At 35.4% G+C, this 20465-nt stretch overlaps 1 protein-coding gene across 1 annotated transcript in view; it reads left to right on the top strand.

Moving 5' to 3' along the window:
- Window positions 1–20465, top strand: part of MCTP2 (multiple C2 and transmembrane domain containing 2) — a 221089-nt gene that overhangs the window by 134070 nt on the left and 66554 nt on the right. The window contains exons 13-16 of the mRNA XM_081290239.1: window positions 813–915; window positions 2265–2367; window positions 17418–17519; window positions 18945–19019. Coding sequence (XP_081146365.1) covers window positions 813–915; window positions 2265–2367; window positions 17418–17519; window positions 18945–19019 — 383 coding nt within the window. The remainder of the gene's footprint in view (window positions 1–812; window positions 916–2264; window positions 2368–17417; window positions 17520–18944; window positions 19020–20465) is intronic.

The following is a 20465-nucleotide window of genomic DNA, read 5'->3' as shown; positions in this document are numbered from 1 at the left end:
TGTTACAATAAACATGGGAGTACAAATATTTCTTCAACATATTGACTTCATTTCCTTTAAATATATACCTGATAATGGAATGCTGGATCATGTGATAGATATATTTTTGACTTTTTGAGGAACCTATGAATTTTATAAGGAATATATTAATGTACATCCCTCCAGCTGTGCATAAGAGTTCCCTTTTACACACACACACACACACACACACACACACATTCATTTATTTATTTTGATATTAGCTATTCTAACTAGGGCAAGGTGATAGCTCATTGTGGCTTCAGTTGGCATTTCTCTGATGATTAATACTAGTGAACATTCATATATTTGTTGGCCATTTGCATGTCTTCTTTTGAGAATTCTTTTTTTTTTTAGATCTTTTACTCATCTTTAAATTGGATTGTGTGTGGGCTTTGAGGTTCTGTTTTTTTGTTTTGTTTTGTTTTTGATGTTTATTTTTGCTATTGAGTTTATTTTAAAAATAAAACAAAGAAGTGGATCCTCTCACAGGTCAAACTGATAGTCCTCCTGTGAGACCTGAATGGTTACTGACTTTCAGCTGTATCTGAGCTGAGTTGGGTATTGTGTATCAGGTCCTAGGTTGTTAAGATGCTAAAAGTCCTATAGACTTTGTATACCTTCCACTTTCCCAAAGAGGGCTTCCAAAGAGCTTTCTAGAAAAGTAGTCTCACCTTCCCTCTTTTACCAAACATGAAATTTTTATTGTTGGAAAACTACACGGCTTTTGTTTACTGTGCTTTTGACCCTTTGTGGACTCATTTGTCATTGACTAATGTCTGTTCTCTTGCCAGGGAAGAGTGATCCTTTTTGCTTGTTGGAGGTAGGCAATGACCGGCTTCAGACACATACCATTTACAAAAACCTCAACCCGGAGTGGAACAAAGTTTTTACATTGTAAGTGCTTTAGCCTCTGAAATACAGAGGAGTGGCTTTACTTAAAGCAATTATCTTTGATATGTTTGGGGCAGGCTGGGGCTCTTGAGTGGAACTTTTTGTCCATTTTTATGTGCAAAGAGTGAATTTTATTGTTTCTTTTTCCTTAAAACCTTTTATACTTTTATTTTATGGAGTGTGGTGTTAATAATAGAAGAGACCATTTGGAGCTGCAAGGGAGTGTTATAGAAGGCATTTGTAAAGTAGATCTTTCAAGTGACTAAATTAATCTGTGGGTATATGGAAGCCTCCATGTATCTAAACCAATTCATTCCTCAGTTAAATAAAGTCACAAATGGAGACCTGCCTTAAATTCAAGGAGCTTGTATGCTCTAACATTACCTTAAATGCCTGAAAGCTTGTATTATGCCAGAGTCATTAGGAAACACATATTATTTGTGAATCTTTAATGACTCCCAGAGCCTCCTTGTATTTATATTTAGCTGAATGACCCACTTCATAGCAATGCCCTGCCCACTCCATCAAACTTGTCTATTAAGGAGGCAGGTATACTTAATTTTCCTACTTTAGATGTCAAGGCACCTGACCATCAAGGGATGGCCCCTATTGAATTTGGGTGAAATGATGGTACGTTATCCTCAAAAGCTGAATAAATGCTTAGTCTACAAAAGTCTAATTTGCTTGTGTGGATTTGATGATATTAATAGAAATCTCCCAAGAACCAATGAGAAAGTGGATCAGCTCTGCCAACAGGTCTGCCAGTGGCCAGGAATAAGAGTGTCTTGTCTCTCTAACACATTGTCAGTGATCATGGCTCTATTTTCATTTTCACTGGTGTCTGCCTTCTGGTCAACAACAACAACAACAACAACAAAGTTTCTAAATATGCCTTGGATTTTTGGCATTTGTGTTTCGACCACAGGAAGCTTTCTCACTATTTCATTAAATGTGAATTTTACCTTTCCTTTTCATTAACTTAAAGAAAATGTGATGCTTACTTTTCTTATTTTGAAGCAACTTTCTGAAATCATTTCCCTTTCCCTCTCACTCTTTCTCTCCTTTATTCTGCTCCTCTAACAGTTGCACCCTCAAGTGCACATCTACATGGAAAGAAAATGTCAGTAAAAAAGTTGACTTGATTTTTTTTTTCATGTGGATGTCTGAGTCTTCTATGATGGAAGGCTTGGGAATACAGTCAGTTTGATTTAATTTTTAGAATTTAATTAAATGGTAGTTTTATACTCTGAGGACACACAGACTTAATTAGTGAAACGGTGTTTTCAGATCTTCATGCAACAGACTTTCACTTGTGTGTTTTTGTGTATAAGACCTGATATTTCTTGTTTCAGTCCCATTAAAGACATCCATGATGTTTTGGAAGTGACAGTGTTTGATGAAGATGGAGATAAACCCCCTGATTTTCTTGGAAAAGTTGCCATTCCCTTGCTGTCTGTAAGTTCCCTTCGTTCATCAACAATTTGCAAGTTATGCAAGTTATTTAACAGTTGATGAGTTTCTGTGATCCAGAGCTGCTTTGTCCTTGTCAGTGCTAGAAAAAAGAAATATTCTTGTAGCTGTAAAAGCAAACTACCGTTTTATTCCTTTTCCTTATGTTTGAGTTATAAAGAGACATCATCTTTTCTGTGTCAGTCCAGTATTGATTTAATCAACCACAACATTTTGTCCAGTCTGTCAATTCACTCTCAGTCTTTCTCTCCATTTTTAAGCTTGGAGTTTCCATTTGATTTCAAGGAATATGGATCTACGACTCAGATTTCCATTTATTAATGGAAAACATGTATTTCTTTATACCTCCTTACCCTACGTTTCCTCAAAATTAAATTGCTGCTAACTGTACCTTCATTCTCAGCTCTGCGGAAGACCTTTTATCCCAAAGTTCCATTTGTATTTTTTTTTAACTTGGCCTGTTCATTTTCAGCCTCCAAAAATATTTTGTGGAAGAAAGCAGAGATGTCTTTTAGAAATGGGAGAGTGTTTCTGTAGTCTGGTTTAAAGAGAACATACGGGGGTCAGCAAAGAGGAAATGCTGAATGAAAAAAAAATACTTATAAAATACAGCAGAGAAAACATCAAAGAAAGCCAAAAACATGGGCAAAAAGGAAAACTACGGAGCACATTCCCCCATCCATTAAATGGACATTAACATGTAGGTCTGATGAACTGTTGTGAGAGAATTTTATGTTTTTCCTTCAATTGGCAACACGGTTTGTTGTAGACTATGGCTTCATCAGCCTATGAGATTTTATTTCTTCCCAAAGACTTATTTTTCCAAAGCTACTTGTGCATCTTTGTGGATGGAGCACTCTGTAATTCAACCATGAGGTTAGTCTAGCTCACACAATGTTTACAGAGAGGGGAACGCTATACCTCTTAATATCTCTTCGTCTGTTTTTGATCGCTTGGTTAATTTCTCCCCAAGTTCTCATATCCCTGATGTTACTCTAAGAGCCTGCGTGAAGCATCTGCTCCCTCGTACAGCCGGCTCCTGCCAAATGCTCCGAGCTGTCGGCAGCAGACTGCAGGGCTCACAGAGAGGAGGTGGTGATTTGGGATTTCCCCCCTTTTTTTATTACAGCGTTGTCAGTTATTCCTGAAAGAATATATGTAACAGGAATATGGGGCACACTTTTAGAGACCCTAAAGGTACTAGGAGAAAAAGCTCTTCTTTACAATTCACTTTTCTCCATTCACTAATTTTTTTGACATTTCTCTTCTTACTTTCATGCATAAATCTTAGTAGCACATTTTATTTCTTGCAAGGTGAACACATTTGCTAATTTTTCAAAACTCTCCCCTTTTGTTTGTGAAAGTTTCATGCCTATGGTCTACAATTGCAACAACTTACTTAGTCTACTTGCTTCCTTCCCTCTTTCTCTTTTTCTTCCCGCATGCTCTACTTGGCAGATCTAAGAATTTAACTTCAGCTACATCAGGGCTTCTCAACCTTAACACTGTTGACATTTGGAGCCAGAATAGTCTTCATCACATGGAGCTTTCTTGTTGCACTGTAGAATGTCCAGAGACATCTTTGACTTACGTGCTTACATAACTTACTTACATGACCTCCAATGGATAGCAGCTGCCACCCACTACTGCTATGACAACCAAAGTCATCTGCAGACATTTCCAAAGATCCTGAAGAGTCAGGAAATCCCTCCCAGTGTAGAACCATTGACTTACACTAAATCATTTTCAAAACATTCCTCCAAAATATAAGGTGAAATGTTTTATGGAAGAGCTGGTTGAAATACAAATAGCCATTCATCTTGACATTTTTTTTTCAGGTTCATGATAGCTTTCCTAAGGTCTGTTGATCATTCTGTCAATAGACATTGATCCAATGTCACTGTGCACCAGGCGCTGTTTTAGGTGACACAGCGCCAATGATGACCTCAGGGGAGTTCTCTCCTCACTTGGAGCTCATGGCTTCAAGATGTGTAGAAGAGGAGACATAAACAAAATGACACAAAAATTGTACACAGTGTGTTAGATGGGGAAAAATCAGGCAGAGGGAGGAGTGCAATTTTCCATGGCTGGCCAGTGAGAGCCACAAAAAAAGGGGACATTTGAATGAGAATATAGATGAGGAAGTGAGTCTTATGATATCTGGGGAAACTTTCATGCAGGTTTCCTGCTTTTGCAGCAGGACCTTGATTGTCAGATTCCAGAAATCCCTGGGTACTATTGTGGATGGAATGGTGTGAGTCAGGTGGAGAAAATTGAGATGCAGAACAGGAAAAGACCCTGGAGGACTTGGAAAGCCAAAGTTTGAAGAACTTGGCTTTTTCCTTTTGGAGAATGAGGAACCACAGGGTGTTTCGAGATAGACAGTGCTTGATTTATTTTACTTTATTTGTTTCTAGGATAAATGGGCTGTGGCACATCTGGAAATATATACCAATATGAAAGGTCTTTGCCTTGTGAAGCAGCATGGCTGGTCCTTTTTCCCCTTATGGATTTTGGAGTCCCTGGCACGGTGCATTGAATATGATACTTTAGCTGCTGCCATTCAGTGTGGCTGATCTGATTCAGATTCATTTCTGATTTATTTTTGATTCTTTGACGGATAAATCAGGGAAGCGATCAGACCCCACAGTGTATCCCTGTGCTTGTCTTGACATCTTATGCTCCACCTGCCATTTCCAAATTAATTGATCTCTTATGTTACATGGAGATATAAATATGTTTTTTAAATGCTATGACCCTCATTATCACTGGCATACTTTGAGCTGGTTATTTCATTGATCCTTCTACATACAAGTAATTCTAACTTGTGGTTTAGAGAGTACATTTTAAAATCTACCTATTTAGATCGAGGATTTTTTTCTTTAGTTTATATACTGATTGATGCCTAACTAGCAAACTCTGTGCTGTACACTTAACATATGTTGAACCATTAATTCTCTGGTGACTTAATAAGACATGCTTTGTTATTATTCCAATATACAAATTAGGAAACCGAGGCACAGAAAGAATCCTATAGCTGCTGAGTGATGGAAGCAGGATTTTAATTTAGGCAGTTTTATATTAGAGCCTGAGCTTCTAAGAAATGTCAGATGGGCACAGTAAAGACCTATGAAATGAATATTGTGCCCAAAGCAGTAGACAAACAAGACCTCAAATAACAAGGGCCCCAGGAAAGGAACTAGACAATAGGAAGTGAGAAGTATGGATGTAAACATTTAGAAGACAAGGAGTTGGAACTGGGTCAGGAAGGAATAGGGTGTTGGTAGTGACTTCAGTGAGGTCAAAAGGGAAGATTTTCTATGTAGAAGAGATATGTGAGCAGTAAAGCAGAGGAGGGACACATGCTGGGGCCAGGAGGGGCCTGTGTCTGGAGCTCAGCATGATTACAGAAGGGGAGGGGGAGGAGGAAGGTTACTCAGGCCTGTGGAGGGTGCAGAAAGCTTTGACTTATTCTGTCAGCAGGAAGCTGCTGAAAGGTTTTGACCATGGGACAGAGACATCAGTGCAATTGACTAGGAAGAAAATTTTCCTACAGTATTAAGCAAATCTTAGAGGAATTTACTAAAATTCCCAGAATTAAATAAGCATTAAAGAAAACACAAGTATCACATTGTATCTTCTTAGGAGAAGAACTTATTTTTTTTTGGGGGGGGGGGTTAATATGAGAAAGTATTATAAAAATGAATTTATTGGTGCTTCACTATCATCTATAGAATACAGAACAATATTCAATAATGTCTCCTTTTATGTTTAAAAACAAATATTTTATTTTAATTTATAATTAACAATTTGTTACACATCCACAATTTTATGATGTGATTCTGCAATCTGCATTTGGGGTAAAATTGGGGGTTCATAACCCACTTCAATCTAATGTATGAAATATGATATGTCAAGAGCTTTGTAATGTTGTGAACAATCAATAAAAAAAAAATAAAAAAATAAAAAAAATAAAAAAAAAATTAACAATTTGTTCCCAATGGAATGGGAACAGTTTTGTGAAAATGAGTTTTTTTTTTTTTTTATTCAAGTCATAAACTAAAATTTGGCTTATGCTTTTGGAGACAATGCAAACTACATTTTTTTTTAACATCTAAGTAGAAAGTGCAGAAGGTACTTTAACTTTTAATCTTACTCTAAATGTTAATGTGTTAAATGCATTTAAGCCTGTTAAATACAGAGCCTGTTCTAAATTCACTATATCTTTTTAATCAGGGTGAAAGTACTAGCTGACTATTGGTTCATTTAAAATCCATATACTGAAATAAGTATATTTATTAGTGGTGGTGAATTGTTCAAGATGTATATGTACAATTGGTCGTATATCAGGATTAAAAGAATCCAGGCCAGTAAGCCCTCCTTCCATAGATTGTATTTCTCTTAGTTTTGAAAAAACTTAATTATTCTATAGATATGCAAAGCTCTTTAATCAAATACAGGTGATTAAGAATAGTGGGAAACTGAGATTAGACTGCATTACCATCTGAAGACTTCTTCCATGGCTGGTCAGTGAGAGCAAAAATGGACATATATCTCCTCATTTTCACTTTGCTCCTGTACTTTTCTAATCAGTCAGTTTACTATATAGTAAACAATATAGTGGAAAGCAATAAGCACATTTGAGAGTTTTCAAAATATTTTGGGGAGTAGACATTCTCTTCTAATAATTAGTTGGCTTAATCGATTTATTTAACATGTCTATCCTCAATTTAAGTGATACTAAACGTGTCTTGAAAATCGGGCTGTATTCTCCTCTAGGTCAGTCCTTTTTATTCACTCGTACAATTATTCTCTTAGAGTTATCTAATGGGCCAATTTAAGATGACTAAAATTTGCCTTACAGACTTGATCTGTAAAATAGGAAAAAGCATACATTTATTATTTTCTAATAACCAAGAAAGAATCATCCAAACATTGAGAGACTGCATTTTGAAACAAACATGAGTCCTTTTGTATGGGTCAGAACAACATGGACACAAGTGTGTAATCACAATAATGGGGCTTTCACAGTGCCATTAGAGGGCCCCAGCACCCTCAGTGGATTCAGGTACTTGATAAGTAGCTGCACCAACAACAACTTCACCTAGTTTTATGAGACAAATTTTCTGTAGTTGCTTATACCAAATAAATGCCATGCAAATAGCTCTTTACATTTTCAATTAAGTATTTATCTGTACAAGTTTCAACTGTGATGGTTTTGCCCAATTTAATAAACTCATATAATCATAGATTTTTTTATATTAATGCCGAAATGATAACCATTAAAGTAAACAATATTGATATTTAACTTTATGTTAATGGCTTTATCATTAGGTTTAAAACAATGTAAAGTGGTCTGTGGCTAAGATTTGATTTTCTAGGTATAAATTTGATCAGGGAATCCCAAGTGATTCATCTTTTAGGACAGAGGATGAGTAATAAGGAAAAGAAGATGGGTCACCTGAGAGTTTATTTGATAAAGGCAAGACTTGAATCTCAATGTGGACAACGATGGTCATTTCTTAACACAAACTTTCAATACTCCTTACCCCTTACTCTTGTTCCAATAAGTCCATTGGAATAAATAAAAATAAAATAGGGTAATTTTGTCCAGCATCCTGGGAACCTAGGTAATGGCACCTTTAATATGTTTGAATTATCATGAAACTTATACAGTATATTGACTGGGTAGTATATTGGCTAGGACAGATAGGCTGGGCAGGAGAAGAGAGAAAGGGAGAGAAGGGCCTACTGGGATTGCCCTAACATGGAACAACAACAAGATGGCCTGGGCACCATGGCATACACTTGTAATCCCAGTGGCTGGGGACTCAGGCAAGAGGGTTGAAAATTCAAAGCCAGTCTCAGCAACTTAGCAAGGCCCTAAGCAACTTATTGAGACCCTGACTCAAAATACAAAACAAAAAGGAAGGGCTAAGGATGTATTTCAGAGGTTAAGCACCCTGGGTTCAATCCCTAGTACCAAATAACATAACAAAAAACATGGCCATTACACAGTATATCAATGAACATATCGCTTGTGAGAGTAGATGTTGGATAGGCTCAACTTTTCTATTAAATGGAAAAAAAAATCTTACATTGAACAGAGTAAAATCTAAATGCTGCTACATTGAGATACCTACAACATAGTAATATAAAAATAGATAGTAAAAGTATAGAATACAAATGTAAATAAACAGTTCAAAAACATGATACACTAAGTTATTCTAGTCATTATAAAAAAAGACTTAACTACCAGTAAGATTATAAAAAACATGAACCTGTATATGAATTATTTCCCATTTTCTTTCCTATATAAATACAAGAAAAAAATTGAAAAAATTAGAATCACCAAATGATAATGTGTATTATTTACCCACATTTGAAAATACCACAAACAAAAGCAAGCTGTGATGATTCTTGGAGATTGTAATTTTCAAATGTACAAATTTTAGGAACTGTTTGTTAGTGAAAATCCCTGTGACAGCCACTGAAAATAAAATACACATAAGTATAGAAATTATTCTGCTCAAAAAACCCATTTAACATGTTCAAATATTAATTGTATGGGTCAAAAATACTTCAATAAATTTCAAAAAAGGCAGAAATTGTACTGTGGTTCCAACACAATAAAAATAGAAATTAAAAAATCAAAAGAAACACGTGTTGGGCTGGGGATGTGGCTCAAGTGGTAGCTTGCTTGCCTGGCATGCGTGCGGCCCAGGTTCGATCCTCGGCACCACATACAAACAAAGATGTTGTGTCTGCTGAAAACTAAAAAATAAATATTTAAAAAATCTCTCTCTCTCTCTCTCTCTCTCTCTCTCTCTCTCTCTCTGTTTCTCTCTCTCAAAAAAAAAAACAAAGAAAAAGAAAGAAAAAAACACGTGTTAATGTACTTGGTGGGGAAAAGTAAGTTGGAAACTGAAACTGCAATCTAGACTACTTAGAAAGTAACAATTAAATACTATACATAAAAACTAAGAGTAAGGGTCAAAAGTATTATTCAAAGGGAATTTTATTATTATTCAAAGGAAATTTTTACCTTGGGTGGCTTTGTCATTAAAGATTAAAAATCAATTATACATCTCAACAAAAGAAACTAGAATAAAACTAAAAAAATTAGGAAGGAATTGATGAAGATAAAAGAGACAGGTCCTGAGGTGTAGCTCAGTTGCCTGCCTAGCATGTAAAGGCCCTAGATTGGATACTGCACTGTAGAACACCACAACAATGTAAAATAGGTGTCATCAGTGAATATGATAAATCCAAGTATCAGCTCCCCACCCCCAAATAATAACAAAATGGACAGGAACTTACAGAGTTAATGCCAAAAGAGGAAAAACATCAAGAATGAGGAAACAGTGAACAAATAAACAACACACACACAAAAAAACAACAACACAGAATATTGCTGTGAAGACCACTACCAACCTTTATTGAGGGGTCTCTGAGAAATGAAGTACAGAAACATACTGGGAGAATGTGTGGTATAAATATTTTCTTTTTTTTTTTTTTTGTACTAGGGGTTGACCCAAGGGTGCTTAACCACTGAGTCACATCTCCAGGCCTTTGTTTGTTTGTTTGGTTGGTTTTTATTTTGAGACAGGATCTTACTAAGTTGCTTAGGACCTGGCTAAGTTGCTGAGGTTGACTTTGAACTTGTGATCCTGAGAACCTGTGTTCTGTAAAGATGTTGAGTCTTTCCAAATGAACTGCAAATATAATACAGTTTTGCACATGGTTAAATGGACTGATAAAAAAAAACAGCAAAGAAATTTATTTTAACAAGTATGGAGTAACTTGGATAGTGGGTATTTAATATACAGTTAAGTGAAAATTACTAATTATGCAAAGATGAGAACACATCATCAAATTTATTCTTTTCTTTACTCCCTACATCCTAATCTTCCCCAAATAATAAAATAACAGATATAATTTGCTTTATGAGTGTGTTTTTTCCAAACCATAAAGGGTCAGGTAATTCTTCTTTAAATTCATTAAGAACATAAAAATGAGCTGAGCATGAAGGTGCACACCTGTAATCCTTACTACCAGAGAGACTGAGGCAGGAGGATAGCAAGTTTGAGTTCAGCCTCAGCAACTTAGTGAGGTCTTGTCTCATAAAAAAAAAAAAAAAAAAAAAAAAAAAAAAAAAAAAAAAAAGGCTGAGGATGTGGCTCAGTGGTTAAGGACCAAAACCAAACCAAAACAAACATAAAAATAAAATTGAAAAATTCATGAATTTTACTTGAGACTAGAAAAACTGACATCAAAAACACATTTAACTCACTTTTTTTTTTTTTCCAGTGCTGGTGTTTGAACTCAGAGCCTTGCAAATGCTAGGCAAGTGCTATATCAGTAAGGTACATCCCCAGCCCCCAAATTACAGATGTAATAAGAAGGAAATTGTTCATATACCTTTCTTGGAATATCAGAAAGTTTAGGAACTTTATTGTGTAATTTACATCACTGATATGTTAAAGGAAGAAAACAAACAACAATATAATATGAAAAAATAGTCTAATAAGTTACTAATTGAAGACACTTTCTTAATGTGATGGACGATATCAGAAATTTCAAGGCCTAAGAGTCATTGCTGAAATACCAGCTGTATTCCTTCTCTTTCTTCACTTTAAATAGCAGTCTCTGCATCAAATTGTTTGAGAATTTAATGAGTTTGTTTATGAGTTAACAAGTGAAAATTAAGGCTTTTATGTTAGCTCCAGTCAATGCAGAATTATATGAAGAAAGAAAGAATGTGTATTTTAACAAAACACATTTGTAGATACTCTTTGATGTCAGATATCTATAAACATAAAAAAATTAATATGTAATATTAAAATAAAAAGGTCACTAAGATCAATATTAACTAAACAAGATCAATGGCTATACTCATAGGAATGATTTTTAAAAAAATCTAAAAAAGCATCAGACTACAATAGAAAGCAAATTAGAATGTGTAAGACTTAGGTGAGGAAATTTTAGAAGCATACTGAAGTACTTGAAAGAAGACTAAATAATTGGAGATAATTTAATATATTATAAATTTGAAATATGAAGTTATTGAGGAAATGGTGAACTAAAGAGATTCTGGGAAAATTTGTTGCTGATCGATTAGGGGAAAATGTCAGTGTGTTACACTAAGCATTACAGCACTCATTCTATACAAACAAACTGAAAAGAGGAATGATCAGAGAAATCTTAAGATATCTTAAGATATGGCCAAAACAAAAATCAACATCATAAACTAAAAGACAAGGAGCATATAAAAAATAGGAGCATATAAAAAATACTTATAGCATATAAGCAAATAGGCATCACTAATTTACAAGTTATCTTTAATCAATAAGGAACGACAATTCAACCTACCAGAAAATTAAATTAAATGGAAATCCTAATAGCCTGTAAGCATATGAATATCTCATGATTCATCCAATTATGATAATGGTGGGGACGAATGTAGTTGTTGGAAGTAGATTGCATGAGTTGGCACCTCTGCTCCTCAACTAAACTGGCTGTGTGACTTTGTTCCAGTAACTTAACCTCTCTATCTGAATTTCCTTGTTAATAAAATAAAGGTAAAATTATTATTATACATGCAGTGTGTATATATGGTGAGAATTGAATGAGTTGGCCCATATGAAGCATTTAACAGTCCCTGTTATATAATAACCACTTGTAGGATGAGCTGTCATCTTCATCTACCTTGTTTAGCAATTTAAATGATGAAATTCATTTAAGTAATCAGCTTAACAAATATAGAAAAGGACCCTCTCAAATTCTGTTGTTGGGAGTATGAGTTGGTATAAGTCTTCAGAAGAAACTTGGATAAAATGGATAAAAAATTAATATACACATGTCTTTGAGCATTTATAGTCTATCTATTTTGAAGAGACCATTGGGGCTCAGAGAGGTACAGTAACTGCACATAGTCACACAATGTTAAATGCCAGAGGTGGGAATCATATCTAGATGTGTCTGGTTTTACAGCCCTACCTTGGTCTATTGTTTTTTAACATGAAAAAAACAGTGAAAACTGTGCAGTCTCATTTGTTATAAAAAAAGAAGTCCATATTAATCCAAGAGTCTTTTTCTTTCTATGAAATTTTAAGTATATTAAGTTAAAATGCCTGCAGTTGGCCAAGCTGTGGGGAAGCAGGCAGGCTTCTTTGCTGAGCCTGGGAATGTGAATTAACACAGCATTTCAGAAAGGCAAACTGGCTACTTGCCTGCACTATGAGAATGGATGTATTCCACGACTCAGCAAGTCCATTTCTAGGAATTTATCTTCAGAAATGTATCATGAATGCATAGAGATATCTGGGGATAAATTCATCACACTATTTACAACTGTTAAAAATTGGAAATGAACTTAATGAATTACAACTGAGGATTAGTCAGGTTCACTCTAGAATATTTGTGAGATAGAGAACCATTCTGAACAATGTGGGAGAATGGGTTATTATATAAGGGAATGTTTCCTATATATTTTTTATTTAAAAGGAGTTCTGTGCTGCCTTGGCTGGTTGGTGACAGTACTCCCTGCAGAACAAACAGTGACCTAGTGGACAGTTTAATCTCTCCTGTTGGTTATAACTCCTGTCATTGGAACCAGGCCTGTTTCCAAGTGGGGTGAAAAATTTGAGTTGTTGCTGTTGCAGGGGAGACCCATGGAGCCAAAGAGACCATGAAAATCAGTAGCCACCAGTTCTTGCCATCCTGCAGGATGAATTTCAAGCAGGACTTTACCAGGAAGAGCAAGAGTACAAATGTTTAGGACAGGCCCTTCTAGGGAGGACACCATGATGCTTTTAGAACCTAGGACTTTTAAGGATTTGAGGTGCCTTTGTTCTTGTTGCCTCATGTCCTGTAAGTAGTTTATTGCCCCTTTGTCTTGATGACCTAGACACAAGGGGAGGGTATGACATGATCTTGAAGCAATAGTTTCCCTTAAGGGGTTAAAAATTAACTAGTAGGACTAGGGGAGATTTGGCAGAACAGTTCCCGTTTCCAGATGGCTGTTTTGATAAGGTTCCCTGTGGGTTCCCTGTCCTGTGACCTGTGGACTCTCTTGGATGTATGTGTCTGATTTCCTCCCTGTAAGTTCCTGCCACTTGTTGTCCGTCCCCACCCTCTTGCTCATGGATGACTAGCTACCCCAGAGAAAGTGTATTGTACTCTTGCCAAGCCACATGTCTGTCCTCATCACATTTTATTACATTTACATCAGCTGGGACTCACCGTGCACCATGGTGTTCTCACAGTTACGAGTTTTGCCTTTTGCATGAAATGAAAGGCATCTAATAGAAAATGCTAGGTTATACCCCAGTGTTCTCCATTTTCTAATTTTTAGGTCAAACAATGAAGGAATCAATATGACTCTGTATTTGGATTCTGATCTTAAATGTGTGTCTTTTCTACTTAAATCAACTGGTGGATTTATTCCTTCATAATGCTTTTGATCAATTTTGCTGTTGAATCACTTGATAACTCATTACATCAAAGTTTTTTTCTTCTAGTAAATGTCAAGTTATTGGAAAATAATTATTTTTAAAAAATTTCTAGATGCAACTTTTTTCTCTATTCTTACATACCTGTGCCTATTACATGCTGCTTATAAAATAGGTTAGTTTTCTAATATAATGAGTGTTATAACATTTATTGGACTCAACAATTATTTTCTACCAAACAATGTTTAAAAAGCTTTTCATATTGACTTTGCTTAGAGCTCATTTAAGCAGATTTAATAATCTTTACTATACGAAAATGTTGAATAGTTTGAGAATTATTGTGGGTCAGATTAAAAATTTTAAACAAGACTAATTTCTCAGTAACTTTCTTTTTGATTACAAAATTCTGAATCATTTCTCAGAAGCAAGTTTCCTGTACTCATTCATTTATTAGCTAATTTACCAATAAAATAATGCTTACCTAGGCTCCTGATATAAGCTTTATAGACAAAATATGCTTGAAAACATCTACGAGACATGAAAACACCCATTTTTCTGGTTATGGACATTTTAGTTCCTAATGAGGTTAACTATATTACTGCTGTGGGGAGATGCCTGCCACAAATTACTGCATAGTATCAGGCACTCTTTACATATGAAAAATTCAGTATAAAAAGATGAATAATAGGTTGATTTAAAGAGTTATCTGACAAAATTCATCCAAGACACTTATAATTGAGTCAAATGAAGTCCTCTCAGATTCAGCCCCTGAAGACTCTTCAGAGTTACGTAACTGTCTTTCCTTCTTGCCTTTGTTGATACAGAACTGAAAGTTAAACTGAGTTTTAAGTTGAAGCATTATCTTATAGCCAGGGATGAAAATTTGTGTATATGCTCTCTTCTAAATATTCTTTGTGCTTTTATTTTCTCACTGAATATGATAAGTAAAGTTCTGAGATTTATATATAAATATAAAATTACTGACAATGAGGAATAATCTTCAAAAGTCTAAGTACAAATAATAAGCATAACTGACGTGATATACACATGTGATATATACCTGTGTGTATGTTTTGTTTTCATTTCCTGTGTATACATGCGCTCACACAAGAATTTGGCAAGTTAGGATGTTACAGAAGAACTTGTAATCCTATATTGTTTTGTCAGAAGTTTAATTACATAAAGACAGTAGAAAGTGAAGATATTTTAAAAGCTAGTCTCTTCTGTTACTATTTCAGTATTTAAATCTAACACTAAATATTCAAATGCATTAACCTATTAATAACCCAAACACATTTAAATTGCAAACTATTACAGTATGTTTCCATTTCCACTTATCTTTAACTATGACCCAAAAGATATTCCTTATGGTGAACAGATTGAAAAAGTAAAATTAATAAATGTTCATCAACAGAATTGATAAATCTTAGTTAATTTGCACGTTGAACATGAAGAGCAGTTTATAAATGAGATCTGTTTATGAATGTAATCAAGTTACAAATAATATTGGTAAATACAAAATGAAGTTGCAAAATACATTCAGCATATCACTTAGGCAAAAAATGCTAAACACTTTTTCTCAAGGCTATTTTTATAAGTATAAATTCTTAATAAAAATTTAAAAATACCTGCCACATTCTAATTTATGTTCAAAGGAAAGAATGGTGATGTTTGAGGAAGTTCAAAGGGTCTTTATTTTTTGTAATTTTTAAACTTTTAAAATTCGTACATTTTAAATGAATTATTTTTCCAAAAGTGCTAAACATGGATTGCTTTAATTGTATCTCTGACTTTGATGACGGCTTTAATGTCCCTAGGTGAATGCTGGTTTTTGCTGACACAATGCAAGGGACATTGAGTAACAGGAAATGGCCATTTACCAAATTAAAAAAAAAATCTTCTTTTGCTATGAAATATTTCTTTTTATACTGATACCTCTTGTTCTTCTCTTGACCCACCCTAACCCTTAAGAAATCATGGAAATTTTAAGATAACAGTACAATGACTATAGATTTGAAGCAAAGCTAATTTGGATCAAATTCAGCTTGGCAAACTGCAATGCTGTTTTTGTATTTATTTCTTTCAACTTTAACACCCACAATTTATTAAGTGAGACTGTGTATCAAAGCGGAAGCTCAGAATCCTGTTTGGACACCGTTGAGGAAGGAAACCAGGTCTTTATGGGGCACCCCCTTCCTCTTAGCCACTGGCCAGGAAAACCATCTTTCTGTATAAAAGCTATTCAATCCGAGAGAGGTGGAGTGACTTTGGGAAGGAAGATGACCTCTCCCTTGTAAAGTGGAATTGCCGTTTCCCCTTGTGACTTACTTAACTCATTTCCACCACTGTTTATAAGAACACTTGTGTGAATGCCGGTGGAGATGGCAATAGTCATTTAAAATATGGCTCAAATTTCAGGCCCTCAAATTTCCTAAGCTACCTAAATGATGGGGTCATTACAATTCCAGATAGAATTTCTGAAAAACTCAAGTTTTGCTGAGGACCTTTTAGAGTTAATGGATACGCTTCTTAAAAGCTAGTTTAATTACTTCATATACCTCTATGTGTACAATGAAAAGCAGGGCTGCTATCAAATCTGAAGAGAGTGATTAAATCTAGATAATTAACATGCCTTTCAAGAGAGAGAGCTGAATGGTTTCGAAAACAATACAGGGGATGTTTTCCTTAGAAGTCATATATGCTGGGTCAGTGGGTAGCTAAGTGTGTGACTCAGATGTGACATACTGGTTGAAAGAGGACATCAGAGGAACTTGTTTATTTTAAAGATTTAGATTTTGAATGATTTTGACCTCAATATTAGGTGGGCTGATTGGTTTATTTAATTTACTTTGCTAGTTAGTTAAGTACTATCATTTTATGAAAAAATAAAGATTTGTTATTTATTTCCTTAAGATAGTTTGGGAATAATTTTAGACTCACAGAAAAATTGTAAAGACAAGAGAATCCTCACATACTCTCCACCCAATTTCTCCTAATGTTACTATCACAAATGACCGTGATAGTTTTGTCAAAACTAAGAGACACCATGACATTGGTACATTATTAATAACTGGACTCTGATCTTTATTTGGAGTTTACTAGCTTTGGCACTGAATGTCCTGTTTCTTTTCCAGGATCCAGATCAGGGTATCCCATTATATTCAGTCATCTTATCTCCTTGTTCTCTTCTGATTTATGATGGTTTCCTAGTCTTTCCTTTTTTCCCATGACCTTGACAGTCTTGAGGAGTATTGGCCAGGAATTTTGTAGAATATTAATCATTTGGGGGGTACATAAAAGTGTGTAACCTCTGGGGTGTTTGAAGGAAAAGGCTATGTGGTTCTGTCACGATTTGTACCAATAATTTTCTATCAACACACAAGTTTGTTCCTGGTAGTTGTTACTTTACCTTCTTATCTATTATAACAGGTCTCGGGAATTAAAAATTGATTCATGATAGATTTAGGTTCTGTTTAATAAATTCACTCCCTTTGCAACTTTACCAAAGTTAGTTGTGGTTATTCTGTTTAAACCTTACAGAAAGTTTGTACTATTGTGTATTTTATCTTTTGTTTATAACAGATTAAAGACGGGCAACCAAATTGTTATGTACTGAAGAATAAAGACTTAGAACAAGCTTTTAAAGGAGTTATTTACTTAGAGATGGACCTCATATATAATCCGGTAAGTCTTATTGGGTCATACTTCCTAGCATTTTTGTACTTAAAATAAAGGTGACCAGGCTTTAGAGACTAAAACTAATGAACAGTATATACTCTCTTGATTGTTGTGACTGGAGAGAGAGGGGATAATCATTTTTAAAACCTCAGCCCTAAAATTTGTGCTGAGAATCCCAGCTTTCAGGTTTCATCAGCAGAATCAATGTTGTATAATTCTCAGTAAAATGAAATGCAAAGGAATGAGTAAAAACAAAAGGAAAAAATAGATCTATGTAATCTATATATCATATAAATATACAGATATAGGTAGATAACATAGCTCAATATTATATAAATATATGGGTATATATACCAAAGATGGTATATCTATATGTTATATAAAGTATAGCTCATTACATAAATATATATCTAAAATTTATGTAATATATAGATGAAACTTATACAATGAACATATAACCTATATACAAGGTAAAATGTATGATATATATAAAAATCTCTACATAGTTTATTATATGTTATCTGTCCAATATATAATGCAAAATTTTATATATTATATAAATATATTTTTATCCTTATGTTCCCTGGCTCTCAGTAGTGCTAGAACTCTGGGCATAGTCTTCAGTGTAAGAGCATGTTTCTCCTTCTTTTTTTTGTCATCTCCTCCCTTTACCTTTAAGGACATCAAACATAAGGAGGTTACAGGACATATTGCCCCCATTCCTGCCTTTCTCTGGCAAGCATTTGTGTATGCATTGTATATAAAGGTTATTATACTCAGACAAAAATCTGGGATTAAGGGCAAGTGGGATTAAAGCCTTAAAAACAAAATATCTCTCTTAAGTGACTTTTCAGTTGTCCATCTGATGCAGAGGAGAAGGACTTGGATTTTATTGTGTGTGTTTTTTCTCTCTCTGGTGGTTTGAATAAATCATTAAATCCCTCTGAGCCTCAGTTTATTTCTTATAAAATGGGAATGATGTGGTACATCCATTTATTTTTCCAGGTCATTGAAAAGAACTGAGATTCTCTGTGGAAAAGATTTTTTTCCTTTAATAAGCTGAAAATTGATGTGCATGTACCAGGTATTATCTGTGTAAGCTAAGTTCAAAATAATATGAGAGGGAAATTTTATCTTCCAGGGATATTAGTTTGAGAATGTATGAACATCACTCTCTGTGGTGTGGTTTAAATTACCTCCTAGGAATTACTGAAGTGGAGGCAACACTCTCCCATATCCAGCCTGCCCAAGGACTCTCCTGAAATGCTCCACAAAGACAGGCAGAGCTGAGGGTATCTGCCTTTGGACCCTGCCAGAGGCCTCGGGGTCCAAAGGCATTGGTTTCCATCTTTTTTCCGGTTACTAGACAGAGGAGAAGGATGGTAAAGGCCACTTGCATGCTGTTCTTTGTAACAACTGATGTCTTTCTAGGTCAAGGCAAGTATTAGGACCTTTACTCCCAGAGAAAAGCGCTTTGTTGAAGATAGCCGGAAGCTGTCCAAAAAGGTAGGCTGGTCCCAGGCATAGTGGTGCATACCTGTAATCCCAGTGGCTCTGGAGACTGTGGCAGGAGGATTGAGAGTTCAAAGGCAGCCTCAGCAATTTAGCAAGGACCTAAGCAACTCAGTGAGACCCTGTCTCTAATAAAATACAAAAGGTGGTTGGGGATGTGGCTCAATGGTTAAGTGCCCCTGGGTTCAATTCCAGGTACGAAAAAAAAAAAAAAAAAGGTAGGCTGGTCCCCTAGACTGGCTGCTGGGCACATAAACTCCCAGCACCCAAGTGCTTCTTCCTCACTGCTTGTCTGCTTCTTTCCTTCCCTCTCTCTCCATTTGTCTTTCCTTCTCTCCCAAAATAAGAGCATTAGGCAGTTCAATAAGAATGGGGTACAGAGACTTAAAACAAACCTATGGGTTGAAGCAGAAGCCTCAGCCAGCCCTCCAGTATTCTCCTGAATCATTCTTAAAGAACAATTCCTAGCATAGACATCCTCCTGAATTCCCTTGCCTGTCCACCCTCCTTCACTGGTAGCTATTTCAGTCTCTAGCTTTTGAAGTTGCAGGGAGGTGTTCTGCCTGTTGAGTGGATAAGGGAATTAACCCAGAGGACTCTTCCAGACTTCTGGCCTCAGATTACCCAAAGACCTTTCTTATCACTTGTGTGTTGTCTAAATTTGGGCTGTGTTGGCATTTTACCCCATGCTGAATTGTCTAACTTTCCCTCTGCCTGTTGCCTGAAATTTCTCTCTTCGGTCCAACAAAAAGTGAAGATCAGGGACAAGTAGTGGAAGTTTTACATTTTTTTTTACTATGACCTTTACCTTCCCACCCCATCCCCTCAGTCCCTCCCTGTCCTCTTTAGATACAGTTCAGGATTTCACTCTGTACCCATTGTCCCTCTTCAGTTGTGTAACAAAGAACAAAGTGTCCCCTTTTTAAAGCGTTTATTACTTCCACTACTTCCTTTGGGCTCAGCAGCTGTGGATGAAACAAAGCAGTTAAATATAAAGGCATCTTATCAACCTTTTGTTTCCCATGAACTTCTGGGCACAATTGCAAAAGGCCTTAACCATCTTCTAAAGGGAAGCATCCAAATAAATGTTTTGTTTCAGTCTGCCCTAATACTGGCAGTATTTGTTTTGTATATTCTGAGTAAAGGCCTTTTTTATATTATTATTATTATTATTATTATTATTATTATTATTATTATTTTGCATTTTGCTCTGTTTACCTGAAAGTTAATACTTGAGTTAAGGTAGATGGTGTAGCTGCTTTGCAAACAAATTGAAATGAATCTGCCTAAAACAGGGAGAAAAGACATTTCCTTTGTAAAACATGACCTCCAAGTGGGGGTCTGAGAAAAATGAGGGGTTTGGGGCTCTGAGAAAAATGAGGGGTTTGAGGCTGAAATCCTGGAGTAGGTCACGACCCTCCTGAGTAACCCCCAATGTTC

Source organism: Spermophilus citellus (assembly GCF_964194105.1).
Source record: "Spermophilus citellus genome assembly, chromosome: 4".
Classification (NCBI taxonomy): domain Eukaryota; kingdom Metazoa; phylum Chordata; class Mammalia; order Rodentia; family Sciuridae; genus Spermophilus; species Spermophilus citellus.
This window is presented reverse-complemented; position numbering and strand designations above follow the sequence as displayed.